General features: G+C 36.6%; 1 protein-coding gene across 5 annotated transcripts in view; it reads right to left on the reverse strand.

Annotated features, from left to right (window-relative positions):
• WRN (WRN RecQ like helicase) overlaps positions 1-15,038 on the reverse strand; it is a 149,774-nt gene that overhangs the window by 98,028 nt on the left and 36,708 nt on the right. For 3 of the 5 annotated variants that reach the window (XM_078445422.2, XM_078445420.2, XM_078445423.2), the window contains exons 2-7: positions 13,471-13,655; positions 12,514-12,626; positions 8,005-8,150; positions 6,424-6,572; positions 5,380-5,529; positions 3,297-3,366 (exon numbers count right to left, since the gene is read on the reverse strand). In XM_078445422.2, coding sequence (XP_078301548.1) covers positions 3,297-3,366; positions 5,380-5,529; positions 6,424-6,572; positions 8,005-8,150; positions 12,514-12,626; positions 13,471-13,566 — 724 coding nt within the window. In that variant the 5' untranslated portion in view covers positions 13,567-13,655. Of the gene's footprint in view, positions 1-3,296; positions 3,367-5,379; positions 5,530-6,423; positions 6,573-8,004; positions 8,151-12,513; positions 12,627-13,470; positions 13,656-15,038 lie in introns of those variants that run through there. The other 2 variants (XM_078445421.2, XM_078445424.2) reach the window with 2 other exon arrangements.

Genomic DNA, 15,038 nt, shown 5'->3' on the forward strand with positions numbered 1-15,038 from the left:
ATATCCCCTTTCCAAACCAGTCTAAAAAAAAGTTGTTTACACATGCTTTCTCATGTTTCTTAGCTCTAATAAGTGCTCTATCATGTTCATATGATTTCCATTCACATCATTCTGCTCATGCTATGGTTTAGCACTTCCTTGTTACCAAAGCCTGGGGACCCTTTTCTGTTTTAGTAGCACAATGCACAAATAACCACTCTCTCCCTGGAATACTCTTTTGTCACTCAGTACACCAAAGCTGTTGGAGTAAAAAGGTTACAAACAACTAACACGTTGCCAAAACTAGTGATTAATTCTAAGTCCTCAGTTTCTCAAACTCTCAGAACATACTGAGAGATAGCTCCTCCTACTTAAAACATGCTCTTCACTTGACTTTCTGCACATCAAACCTCCTAATTTTCTTCTCTGCCTATGGCAACTCCTTTGCTGTCCACCCCCCATCACGCAAACATTAAATACTAAGAGTTCCTCAAAATTCTTAGTCCCAGTCCTCTTAACTCTCAATTCTTTTTTTTTTGTTTGTTTGTTTATTCATTTTTGAAAGAGAGAGACAGAGCACAAGCAGGGGTGGGGTGGAGAGAGAGGGGGACACAGAATCTGGAGCAGGTTCCAGGCTCTGAGCTGTCAGCACAGAGCCCAACGTGGGGCTCGAACTCACGAACCATGAGATCATGACCTGAGCCAAAGTCGGACGCTCAACCGACTGAGCCACCCCCAGGGGCCCCTTTAACTCTCAATTCTTTATCTCTAACTAAAACCATCCTCTGAGATACAGCCTGGATATCTAAGTGCCGCCTGGCCACCCACACCTGCTATCTCACAGCCATCCTCCCTTTAAGACATCTAAAATCAGCTGTTTGACTCCTCAGCTCCAAATCTTGCTCCTTCTCTTCAATGGGTTTCATCCCTGTTGCTCATGCCAACAACATAGGAATGATCCTTGATACATGGCTCTCATCATCACACCAAATTCTGCTGATTCTACTGCTCTATTCAATGTATTTTTATCTATCTCCTTCTCTCCATCCTCAATACAACCATCCAAGCCAGGCCACCACCCCCTCTCCCTTGGATTGCTCTTGCAGCCTCCTAACAAGTTTTCCCACTATGGCCCTTGCCCTCCCACAATTCATTTTCGACTCTACAGCCCAAGTTATTCTTTTTTTTTTTTAATGTTATTCATGTCACTCCTCTGTTTAAAACTCTAATTCTTAGGAGGAAATGTAATCTCCTAATGTAAACATGGCCTATCTGCTTCCCTTGGTCTGCTTCCTCTTCATCCCTCACTCGTCATACTCAACAGTTCACCATAGTGAACTAGTTTCAGTTGCCTAAAGATACTATGATCTGTTTCTGTACCTGCTATTCCCTGTACCTGTGACACTTTTCCTCTACTCTTCAGCTACCTAACTCCTGTTCCTATTTCAGGGTGTACATGAAACATCACTCTCTGCAGGAAACCCTGCAATACTTCCACATATGCATTGGACGACTCTCCTAGGTGCTAACCAAAGTGCCTTGTTTTCCCACATCCTAAGACTCCTCTCCCTATACTGCAACTGCCTTTTTTTGTTCATCTCTATAGCCCCTAAGAAATGTAGGTCTCCCTGTCAGGAAGCAGATCATAACTGTCTTATTCACTACTGTAACTCCGCATCATAAAGTGGTCAACAATTTTTAATGAATGAATAAGTGCATTTTTACTTGCTATATCATTTAGTGTTTATTAGCTATCATCCTGGGATAAATGACTATTTTAACAGTGAGAAACAATGTGCAAATATCCTTTTGTTTTCTGATGTTATAATCCACTGTAATTCTTTAAAAAAGAAGAAAAAATACCATCTTACAACCAAAAGTGGTCATTTGAAAATATCATCTATAAATACACCAAGAAAATTAAAGGACAATGAGGCTGGTATAACTCTGGCTTCATAATAGGAAGCCAGTGAGGGAGAAAAAAATAAAGAGTAGTAATCTTCATTACAATTCACTAGGATCCTAGTCAAAGTATTTCACCTTATATGTCACAATACACACACACATATAATACAATAAAGAATAAAAGTGAGAGTCAAAGAATGCAGTATTGCAATGACAGGTACACAGATACCAGGACTTCTAGTGGCAATTTATACGTTACTTAATAATAAATATCTTACACATCTCTTGGAAACATTTTAATTGGGGACAAAATTACAAGCATAACCTAGAAGTAATTCTACAAACCACAAACTCAAAAAACCATGAATCCCCTCTGTTGCATTTAATTGTTATGATTTAAATAAATTCTATATTATTCTCCAGATCGGCTTCAAAAACGTATCATGTGCTCAGTTAATCAAGATAATTTCTAGCCACAGTACCTTTGGCTATAGAGAGTCAGCAAGCATTCATTAGAAGTGGCTTTCCAGGGAAAGAAAGAAAGCATAAGGAGACTTCTACCTTAATAGGTGAAGAAGGAGGGTCTACCACAGAGGATATGGATCCCTTCTCAATGGCACGTATAAAGGGTACAATATAATTTTAAGTGAGATCATGCCATATCTTTGAGCTTATTTAACAAAATCACTATTTTAATTAACATCTTAAACACAACTGTTTTCTATCTCCAAAGAAGCTACAAGAATAGGAATAACAGCTCTATACAAATCAATATAGGTGCATGGAATATTCTGTCCCTCTTAGTGCTCACAAGTATTCTATGCTTGTGATAGATATTTAGCTATCATCTACATTTCAAACATGGGGAACCATGTACATCTCAAGTTCACATGGCACAGATTCCCCTTTGGCTTTTGTGACATGGAAGCCCATGTTCTTCCACTATCCATGTAAGTCTGTTATCACTGACCTATCAAGACAGTTAAGAAAAGCACTGAAGTTGAACAAAGTAGTCATTCTTTCTGGAGAAAAACAGTGGTTATCCTACCCTAGAGAAAATTTAGAAATTTAAACCAGGACACTATGAAGTAACTGGTACACTTCAAATATTTATAGCAAGGATGTACATCATCTCCAGCCTGGGAGATAACTGGCTGTATCACTGATATTATCAAAGCCACAAAGCCCCAGCTGAAGAAGCCTAATGAAGTGCAATGTGACAAAGTAGTAAATGCCTGAAACTCTAATCTCTGGCCAGACAGATCTCACACCCTAATATCAGCATGGCTCAGACACTCAAGAGGCTGTAACAATACTAAATAGATTGCACACGTGTGAATATTGACTTTTTGGAGATAAACCTCATAAAAGAGCACATTCAAATTTTCTTTTATTTTTAGATCATCACATACCTTTTTTTATAGCAAACATTTGCACAGCATCACTTAAATTCTCTAATTTTCGATAAATGATGAGACCAGCCTACAAAAAAAAAAAAAAAAAGAACAAAAACAAAACAAAACAGAGAAGTTATTTTTGCTAAAACTAACCAAAATGAATGAGGTGCCTGGGCGGCTCAGTCAGTTAAGTGTCTGAGTTCAGCTCAGGTCATGATCTCATGATTCGTGAGTTTGAGCCCCGTGTCAGGTTCTATGCTGACTGCTCAGAGCCCGGAGCCTGTTTCAGATTCTTTGTCTCCCTCTCTCTCTGCCACATCCCCACTTGTGCTCTGTCTTTCTCTGTCTCTCAAAAAATGAATAAACGTTAAAAATTTTTTTTTAAAAAATGAAGCTATATGTCCCATCTTTAGAAAAATCCAAAGTAGTGACTCACAAAGCACCCAAAAGGCTGCATTCAACTTATTATGTTACACAAAGATCTATGCCTTCATTAAATCACCTTACTGATTATGAGAACAAAGAAAGCAAGTGACTTGTGCCTTAAAATAAACGTTCAAAGTTTTTACTTTTTAGCATTCAATATTACAAGGAGTTATCCAAATCAAATAACTTATAAGTAGACTCCAACAAAATACAAACAAGTAAGAAAAATCTACTTTGACAACACATATCCACTTCCCCATATCTCACTAAATCAGCTGAGAATGTCGACATATGAACAGCCCTCCCTCAAGGCACTGTTAAGAGGAACAACAAACTCACACTGAATTATCATGAATAAAAATGCTACAGAACTTGCACGATTTCTCAAGTTTTACAATTTTCTTTTTTTTTAACAGAACATAAAGGGGAATGCCTGGGTGGCTCAGCCAGTTGAGCATCTGACTTCAGCTCAAGTCACTCTCTCTCAAAAAAAAAAACAAAAAAAAAAAAAAACCCACTTTATTAACAGAACATAAAGGAAAATTACCACCCTATTTCCTGAAAAAAACTGAATTTTTTGTTTATAAAAAAATGGTGGCTCCATGCCTAAAAACGGATGCAAAAAGGAAAACAACAATATATTCATCTACAAATAAATGTATAAATTAGGGAATAAGAAATCCACTGTGACATAAGATATATTTCTTGAAAAAACAAAAACAAAAAACAAATAATGCTATAAAGATAAGTCCAAATTTCATGATGTACAAATATGTAAATATGAAAATACATCTGACAGCAGTGGAAAGCTAAATTTGGAGGCAATTTTCTTAAATTTTTAGCATGTTTTAAATATAAATATAAGAAATAAGGCCAGTTTCAGTATAGAAACTATAATTATTTTTATTCTGAAGCTGCTTATAAATCAAATACATCATCAATACCATTTGTTGTTTACTCAGCCTGGGCTTATTACTATTCCATGTTTTCAGAGAGATTACATTTACATACAAACTGGACATTATTTTGGCTTCATGACAATTAATGCCAACCTGATTTAAAATATTTGAGTTGCGGGCCACCTGGGTGGCTCAGTCGTTGAAGCGTCCAACTTCAGCTCAGGTCATGATCTCGCGGTCCGTGAGTTTTTTTTTTTATTTAAAAAAAAAATTTTTTTTTTTTTAACATTTATTTATTTTTGAGACAGAGAGAGAGAGAGAGAGAGAGCGAGCATGAACAGGGGAGGGTCAGAGACAGAGGGAGACACAGAATCTGAAACAGGCTCCAGGCTCTGAGCTGTCAGCACAGAGCCCAACACGGGGCTCAAACCCACGGACTGTGAGATCATGACCTGAGCCGAAGTCGGCCGCTTAACCAACTGAGCCACCCAGGCGCCCCTCGCGGTCCGTGAGTTTGAGCCCTGCATCAGGCTCTGTGCTGACATCTCAGAGCCGGGAGCCCACTTCAGAATCTATGTCCCCCCTCTCTCTCTGCCCCTCCCCTGCTCGTGCTCTGTCTCACTCTCTCAAAAATAAATAAATGTTAAAAAAATTAAAAAATAAAATAAAATAAAATATTTGAGTTTGTGCAACTGTTACAACAAAATTTTTCTACAGTGATTTGTTATAAAGTTTAAAAAATACATCATAGTCTAAAGAACTTTGGTACATACATACGCATCAGTGGCTGCATACAGTTTCTGATCTTCAGTCAGAGGAAAATCACTCCAGTTGCTACAGCAGATAGACCTGTCTTTCAGAAGCTGTTTGCCGAAGAGGTGTTTAACCAAACCATTGAGGCTCCAGGTCTCTTTACATTTCAGCTAGAAGTGATGAAAGATCAACACCGCAAAAAATTATTTCCATTTTCAGGTACTCCTAGATACCACCAACTGACGAAGTCACGAATAAAATTGGAAATATTATACTAAAATATACAGTATATTTATATATAGTATATATATATTATATATATATAGTATATTTAGCAGAGATAGTCCTTGATAAACTTACCATCATTAAAAACCTCATTTGCAGTCCATATTATATGAATTTAACTCTGGAATTTCCCTAATGTAGGTATTAAAATTCTTGGACTATAATGGAAAAAAGTTAGATAGGTTGGTAGGCTTTCTACCTAGTCCAATGAATACTTGGCCAAACATGAGAATTCAACCTAATGACTACATTAATAAAATAAGTTAAATAAGAGTGATGGAATTGATGGCCAAACTTCCACTAAGCATCATTCCACAAGAGCTACATTATGCTTTCCCTTAAAAAAAATTATTAGTATAAATGGATCAATGAGAAAAACATACAATACTTAAATTTGCAAATATATGAAACAAAGTCAAAGAGTACTAAATGTGGGGGGGGGGGGGCGGGGGTGGAATCAGCTTAAAGCAACTTTGCTAAGGTAACGGGTTAGAACTAAAGGTTTTCATTATGGAATACTCATTTGTGACTTCTTTACTGTTATACTAACATACGGCTTAAATTATTTTTTTCAAAATATCTAACATTCAGATAGACAGGACATTTTGTGAAACACAAATTTATCTTCTTTATGAAAATAATATATGTATTACATCTACCCATTTTTTTATTTAAATTCCAGTTAGTTAACATACAGTGTAATATTAGTTTCAGGTGTATAATATGGTGAATCAACACTTAACACCCAGGCTCATCAAAAGTGTATGCCTTATGCTTACCTTGTCATTAGCAACATCTGTCAGCTCCACAATACTCTTCAATTTGATGTCAAAGTCCTTTAGAAGTTTCCACTGATCTCCTTGGATTCCTACACCTGCTTTTTTAATTGCTTCATTTTCAAGCAACATTTTTAATCCCTGAGGAAAAACTGTAACATTTTATTATTATTTCCATAGGTCCTTTCAAGTATTATTGATTTCTTTCCTACTTCTTACACACTCTATGTTTATATTTAAATTTATATTTATGTTAAGCTTAAATTCAGAAGCACATTCATCTGGAGTATTTCCTTTCTTACCTAAAGCAAAGTCCTGACAAATAACAAAAACAACTAGTTTGAATGTTTCCTCTGCTAACACTAACAGTATATTCCAGATCATTTAGCCTCTCTAAATTTCAGTTCTCTATTATTTAAAACAGGAATAATATCAATGCCTGACGGGAATGTTGTAAACATTAAATAAAAGAGGGATATGAGGGGCATCTGGGTTGCTCAGTCGGCTAAGCATCTGACTCTTGATCTGGGCTCAGATCATGATCTCATGTTTCTCATGTACTGATAGCACAGAGCCTGTTCGGGATTCTCTCCCCGCCCCTCCCCTGCTTGTGCTCTCTCTCAAAATAAATCTTTAAAAAAAAAAAAAAATAGGGATATGAATGAGACAGGTGGAAAATGAATACTTCAATAAATTTCAAGTTAAAAAATAAAAATAAAAGTAAATGATAAAATAAAAATAAATAAGAAAATAATAATAATAATAAATTAATTAAAAGGGGTGACTGCCTGGGTGGTTCAGTCAGTTAAGCTTCCAACTTTTGATTTCAGCTCAGGTCATGATCTCATGGTCATGAGTTCAAGCCCTGCATCAGGCTCCATATTGGAGCTCCATGCTGGGAGTGGAACCTAGTTAAGAAAATAAAATAGGAGTGCCTGGGTGGCTCGGTCAGTTAGGCGTCCACCTTCGGCTCAGGTCATGATCTCACAGTTCATGAGTTTGAGCCCCGCATTGGGCTCTGTGCTGACAGCTGAGAGCCTGGAGCCTGCTTCAGATTCTGTGTCTCCCTCTCTCTCTCTGCCCCTCCTCTGTCACTCTGTCTCTGTCTCAAAAATAAATTTAAAGGGGCGCCTGGGTGGCTCAGTCGGTTGAGTGGCCGACTTCGGCTCAGGTCATGATCTCACGGTCCGTGGGTTCGAGCCCGCATCGGGCTCTGTGCTGACAGCTCAGAGCCTGGAGCCTGTTTCAGATTCTGTGTCCCCCTCTCTCTGACCCTCCCCCGTTCATGCTCTGCCTCTCTCTGTCTCAAAAATAAATAAACGTTAAAAAAAAAAAATTTTTTTTTAAATAAATAAATAAATTTAAAAAAACAAAAATAAATATTTAAAGAAATAAAGGAGTAAATGAATGAATGAATATGAAGCAATGAAAGAAGCAGCAGCTAATTCAAAAGCTTAATTTTATAGGGATAAAGTTGACATAATACAACTATCAACCATATAAAGTTTAAAAAATACAAAGTTTATATTAAAAAATATAAAGTTTAAAAAGTTAAAAAACGAAACAAAGAAAAGAGATACCAACCTGCCATAGAAGAAATATGAAACAAGTAACATTTGCTCTCTGACACACATAACTGAATCAGTGCAACTCTGCCCTGCTTCCCTGGAGTGTATACTGGTGGCCATTCCATGTCAAATCCTACCACATCTCCAAAAGACAGACTCATGCTAAAGGGGGAAAAATAGTATAAATTAAATACATTAAAATTTTAACTTCTGCATTCAAAAAAATTAAAACACAAACCACATATGGTAGAAGATATCTATAATACAAATAACTGATAATGAATAGCCAGAAAATCTTAAAAATTCCTCGAAAAGTCCCTAAGAAAAAGATAATACAGTAAAATAAAGAAAATGAAATATATGAACAGGCAATTCCCAAAAGAAAATCCAAATGGCCAATAAATCCAAGTAAATAATGTGAAGACACAAAAACTCACTCAAAATCAGATGCAAATTTATCAATACAATTTCATAAATACATGACTGGCAATAATTCAAGCCTCACAATATCAAATAAAGAAAGATATCTACCAGTGGGACCGTTCATATACTGGTGAACGTTAAATTGGTAAAATCCTCTTAGCTGAAGATGTACAAACACTGTTACCTGCAAGTTTTTCTCATAAATGTATCAAACTCTCATATGTGCACAACCAGACGTTTAAGAATGTTCATTGCAGGTGCACCTGGGTGGCTCAGATGGTTAAGCGTCTGACTTTGGCTCAGGTCAAGACATCACAGGCAGGACATCAAGTGCCCACAAGTGCAGTGCAACATCTTCACTGGATGTGGAGCCTGCTTAAGATTCTCTCCCTCTCCCTCTGCCCCACCCCCCCTTACGCACACTCACATGCACACGCTCTCTCTCTCTAAAAAAAAAAAAAAAAAATGTATAGATATAACAGAAAACATGTAACATATGACAGAATGCTAAACACTAAACTCATGATAGACATTATCTCAGGGGGCTGTGGAGGGGAGAATCACAAAGGACATACCTGGGGCTTCAGCTGTATTTTATTGTAACATTTCTTAGTAGAGATTTGAAAAAAAAACAGATATTAAGATTTGCTAAAGCTATGTGGGAGGAATATGGGGTTTGTTATATTATTTTCCATTACTGTTTATATTCGCCCTTTTTACAATTTTTAAAAATTAAAAATGTACATAACAAAAAAAAATCTCAAATTTTGCTTTGGGACAAGATGGAGTACCAGGGATCAGACATATGTTTCCTCTATGAACAAACAGAAAATTGGACAAAATAGGTAAACAATAGTTTTCAGACACTGAACAACAGGCAGTAAAGGACTCTGCTCTCTGAGGGAAGGGAAACAATGGGGGGGAGCCCCACTGTTGCCCTTGTTTTCTATGTGGAACACTTTCCAGACAACAGAACAGGAAGGAGAATCCAGAGCAGAGCACTGAGTCAGGGAGACAGAGTTCAGAGCCAAAGACACAGAGGACCCGGAAGCTGTGGGTGGTTTCTGGAGAAAAGGGAGCTATGTAAGAAAGAAACTGAACAAAGAACAACCAGGGAATCATCAGATGAACAATTCCTAGTGCTTACCATACTGGGAAGAGGCACTAAAGTTCTGAAAAGTCACAGCAGAGATTCCTGTTGATCACCTGGGGCAGTCAGCAAAAAGGCCAGACTGGTCACACATTACAGTGCTAAATTATTCCCAGAGTAAAGACTTCCAAAGACCTGCCCTAACAAAGCTTAAAACTAAAGGCTCAGGGCATCCAGCCAGGTGGCTCAGTCGGCTGAACATCCGACTCTGGCTCAGGTCATGATCTTAGTTCCTGAGTTCGAGCCCCACATCGGGCTCATTGCTGTCAGCATGTCAGTGCAGAACCTGCTTTAGATCGTTTGTCCTCCTGTCTCTGTCCCTCCCCCACTTGTGCTCTCCCAAAAAGAAATTTAAAAAAATAAAATATAAATAACGAAATAAATAAGGCTCAAAAGGTAAAAGCTGGTCTTCAGGTAACTTAACTGTTTAACAGAGCAAAGCTCCTTTCTTTGCAAAAAAGCAAATCCAACATTCAACAAGGTAAAATCACAATGTCCAATCAAAATTGCCAGCCATTAGGATAAAACAGGAAGATGTGACCCCTAACCAGGATAAAAATCATTTCATAAAAAAATAAAATAACTGAAATAATTGAATTAACACGTAAGCACACTAAAACAAGCATTATAAATATGCTGAATATGTTCAAATATTTAAAAGAAAACATGAATATGATGAGAGCCAAAATGGAAGATATTTTTAAAAAGAAACAAAACTAACTTCTAGAGATGAAAATACAATAAAATGAAAAATTTACAGGATGGGATGATAGACACTACAAAAGGAAAAAAAGCAAAATTGCAGACGTAGCAGAAGGAACTATTCAAACTGAAGCACAGAGCTAAAAAGAATTAAGGAAACAATGAAAGACTGAAAGGGAAGAGAGCTACATGACCAGTGACACAGGATTAAGCAATCCAACCTATGTGTATAGAGGCTGCCAGAAGGAGAAGAGAGTACAGGATGGGAACAACAACAAAAATCTAAAGTAATGTTTTAAATTTGATGAAACTTTATAAAGCCACACATCCAAAAAGCTCAATGAAACCCCAAGCAGGATTAAGACAAACTGCACTACAGAAAGGCATATCATAATCTAATTTTTTTAATGTTTATTTATTTTTGAGGGAGAGAGACAGGGCATGAGCTGGGGAGGAGCACAGAGAGAGGGAGACACAGAATCCGAAGCAGGCTCCAGGCTCTGAGCTGTCAGCACAGAGCCCGACGCAGGGCTCAAACTCACAGACAGTGAGATCATGACCTGAGCCGAAGCCGGACACTCAGCTGACTGAGCCACCTAGGCGCCCCTGGCACATCATAATCTAATGGTAGAAAACCTGTGATAGCAAAAATCTTTAAGGTGGCCAGTAGAGGCTAAAAACAAACCTGCCTGTCTTTCCTAACACACACAGAATTTATCAGAACTACATTCCTCAAATCCCTTATGCTTACTGCCTTCAGATATGACATGCTATAGCACTGTTAAGATGGTGGAGTTAACATACAATCGTAAATGACAAATTGTACTTTCTCTGTGAGACAAATTTTGTTCTATATAATGAGACCAAAAAGTGGCCAATTAACTGTATGCAGTAGGAGTGAGGACACCTGAATACTATTTCTAGAATTCATCTACCACCAGGAGATAATAATAAATAGCTAAACTTAACTCTGCTTCTTTTAACCACTGCAATGTATAACAGTTAAAAAAAAAAAAAAAGTGTAACAACTTCAAAGAAGATCTGAATGAATTCTCTACTACTTCCCCTTATAAAATGCTTCAAGTGCCTTACATTGTATTAATGCAGAGTCCTAATTTAACAAGTCAATTTTTAAAAATACTAACAGTCCGGGGTCACCTGGGTGCTCAGTCAACTAAGTGTCCGACTCTTGGTTTTGGCTCAGGTCATCCATTATCTCACCGTTTGTGAGTTCAAGGCCCACACTGGACTCCGCACTGACAAAGCCTGCTTGGGATTCTTGCTCTCCCTCTCTCTCTGTCCCTCCCCACTCGCTCTGCTCTCTCTGTCTCTCTCTCAAAAGTAAATAAACTGAAAAAAAAAAAAAATACTAACAGTTACGGCACCTGGGGGGCTCAATCATTAAGCATCCAACTTGATTTAGGCTCAGGTCATGATCTCATGATTTGTGAGTTCAAGCCCTACATCAGGCTCTGCACTGTGTTAGCGCAGAGCCTGCTTGAAAGGCTCTCTCCCTCTCTCTGTCCCTACCCCACGTGCTCTCTTTCTCTCTGTCGAAATAAATAAACTTAAAAAAAAATACTAACAGTCATTTCTAATGTTCTTTTTAAGAATCATTCCCTATAATTTTTGCTCACTAAATGCAAGAGAGGTGATCACAACCACTATTCTATATTACTAGGTTGGTATTTTTAATGAAATATAATGGAGCATTTGGAGGTTGAATAATTCTTGTATTTTTTTGTCTTACATTAATTAACAATGTCTTCAATAGTTCTACATATCTGGGGGCACCTGGGTGGCTCAGTTGATTGACCATCTGACTCTTGGTTTCAGCTCAGGTTATGACCTCCCAGTCATGGGATCGAGCCCCATGTTGGGCTCTGTGCTGATAGCATAGAGCCTGCTCTCTCTCCATCTCTCTCCCTTGTCCCCACTCACACACACATGCTCTCTCTCAAAATAAATAAAACAAACTTTGAAAAAAATAGTTCTATATATCTGAAGTAGCAAAAGCAACAAAAATTTAGCGAAAGTAATAGGCTTATGAATGAACAAACAGGTACGCATTACACATTTAATCCAATGATTTTAAGGGTTTTTTAATGTAAAATTAGAACTCGTCAAGTGATATTCCACATGTAGAAATAATTGTCTATAGAACATATCTTAACTGTAAAATTCAGTATGCTGACAAATACTGTCATAACAGTTATCTTCAAATGAAACTAGGAAATTCAAATCTCTTACCTAATATCTTCTGACAGAAAAGAACAATCACTAGCTTCATAACTATAAACAATGGATCCAGTGAACTCTAAGAAGGGGAGAACATCTTCAAAAATACTCCTCTGAACAGATGCCTTGAATTAAATAAAATTCCAAAAGGCACAAATAAAGTTCACATTAAATAAGAAATGTTCATGGAAATCATGAAGTTCAGTGTAGCATTCAAATTATAGTTCTAAGTTTTATCACTAATGTTCTAGAGACTTAATGAAGTCAGAAGGACAATGTGGCAAAAATGGAGCCATCCATAATAAAATTATTTTTCTAAAGAGCTTATTTGTAAACTTATAATCCTATGTATTTTCATAAGAGCACTTATTAATGTTTTTCTATAATTATATTTGTATTCTAGATGTAATAATGTTGACTTAAAATGCTAAAGACTGGCTGGTGGATCTTGAAGCTATGAAAACTTAATACCCACAAAAATTCCCATAGTAAATACTGTCTAAATTATCTAAATTAGAACATACTAGTAAGGTCAACCATACAAATGTGATAAAAAGGTAAAGTACACAGCAAGAATTCCCATTTTGTAAGCCCAATTAAAATTTAATCCCATTCCACCATTCAATAACTAGTTGTGGTTAAATCACACAACAGCAATTGTAATTAAAATAATGACCTGAAACTTACAAGTGAAGACTGACTCAATTTACAGTGAAATTTCACTAAATTTCCCATCTGAAATAAGAATTGGTGGGGCACCTGGGTGGCTCTGTAGGTTAAGTGCTTGACTCTTGATTTCAGCTCAGGTCATGATCTCACCATTCGTGAGTTCTCTAGGAGCCTGCTTGGGATTCTCTCTCTCTCTACCCCTCCCCCACTTGCTCACGCACTTTCTCTCTCTCTCTTTCTCTCTCTCTCAAAAATAAACTAAAAAAAACAAAAAAAAAGAAGAACTAGTGAACTGCATACCTTTCTTTCTTCTACATGACATCTCTCATTCTGCATAGACATCCATTCTGGAAGTTTCCGCTGCTGTGGAGTTGTTTCCAATTTTTTTTTATTCATCTTTAATAAGGTCAAGTAGCAAAATCCAAAACACAATTACTCTGTGAATAAATACAGTGCAATCTTTGAAAGAAAACTCAGAGAGAGGTCTGTGGATATGAATGAAGAAACAAAGATGCATATTTAAAGTTATGGCATTTGGCCCACATATAGGTTTTAAGAGATGGAATTGAAAAACAAAAGGAAACAGATATAATATGCCAGATCTAATAACTATACATTTAGTATTTCTTCTTTCTAAAATAAGTGAGCCAGTTTAATTGAGCTCGAAGGTCCTAGCAATTTCAAAATCCTATTATTCTATGACTTTGATCCTTTCAAAGGATCAAAGATAATCTTTATCTCACTACCAAAGACAATCATTGGGTGTATAAATTCTTACAAATTTTTGACATGTTTAATTTTCTTATCACCTCTCCTAAGATCTAACTAAACTCAGCAAACTGTTGGACTTATTCACAAGTCTACTTGAAAAATGAATTTTTAGACTGAGAACACCTTTTCGATAGTAAGGGTTTTTTTTTGTTGTTTTTTGGTTTTTTTTTAATTAAGCTCTTGGCCTAGTAACTGAACAAATTTCCCTAAGAATAAGAGTTTTATAGGGGATATTTTTAAAAATCTATTACTAGCTTTGAGGGCTCTTCCCAATGTAAACCACACTTCAAGAATAGTTACGGAAAACACAATGAATAGAACCATGATATACTCTTCTTGTTAATGGCAAATGGATCCATACCCTCAGGTGACTTACTTCACTAAAGTGAAGTAGCTTTAAGTTCTTAATAAAATCTTTCCAACTCCAACCTTAGTTTCTATTAACTCAAATTTCCAGTAAAGGGACAGCAGTTTTGAATATAAAGATTCTTATGAAGAAACATGATGTTAATATGAAATAATCAAAGCAACTATTTATGATTTAGGGACAGCCTGTTATCCCTCAATACTTAGCAATATAAACCCTGAAGAAATTAAACAGTATTAGCAGGTATCCATTTTAATTGCTCATTTTCTCAAGCATGAACCCCCAAAACTGAGAATACTGATAATTTATAAAGGAAAATGTTTAGAGATTACTCTAGCAAAATTTTCTATATAGAACCAACTCCACCACTCTTATGCATTAGGAAGGAAAGGGTTAACAGGAAGCTAGTAATACACTCTCCCAACTGGGGAAGGGTAAATGAAAGACCTCAACAATGGATCCCAATAAATAAAACACTAATGACCTAAAACCAGAGGGTAGTCCTATAAACCTATCAATGGCATTTACTAGCAGAAAAATACCAAAGAATACCTATCTAGAAAGTGCTGTTGGCAAGATATAGCTCAACTATCTTGACTGCTTATCATAAATATGCCTGACATTATGGATTTATTAACTTATGGCTATAAAATGGGAAGTAGTCAAGTAAGCTGTGTAATAAAGAGAATATAAAACAGAGGAGTTCCAAAACCAAAACAATTTCTTTTGT

The sequence above is a fragment of the Panthera onca genome, chromosome B1 (genome assembly GCF_046562875.1).
Source record: "Panthera onca isolate mPanOnc1 chromosome B1, mPanOnc1 haplotype 2, whole genome shotgun sequence".
Classification (NCBI taxonomy): Eukaryota; Metazoa; Chordata; class Mammalia; order Carnivora; family Felidae; genus Panthera; species Panthera onca.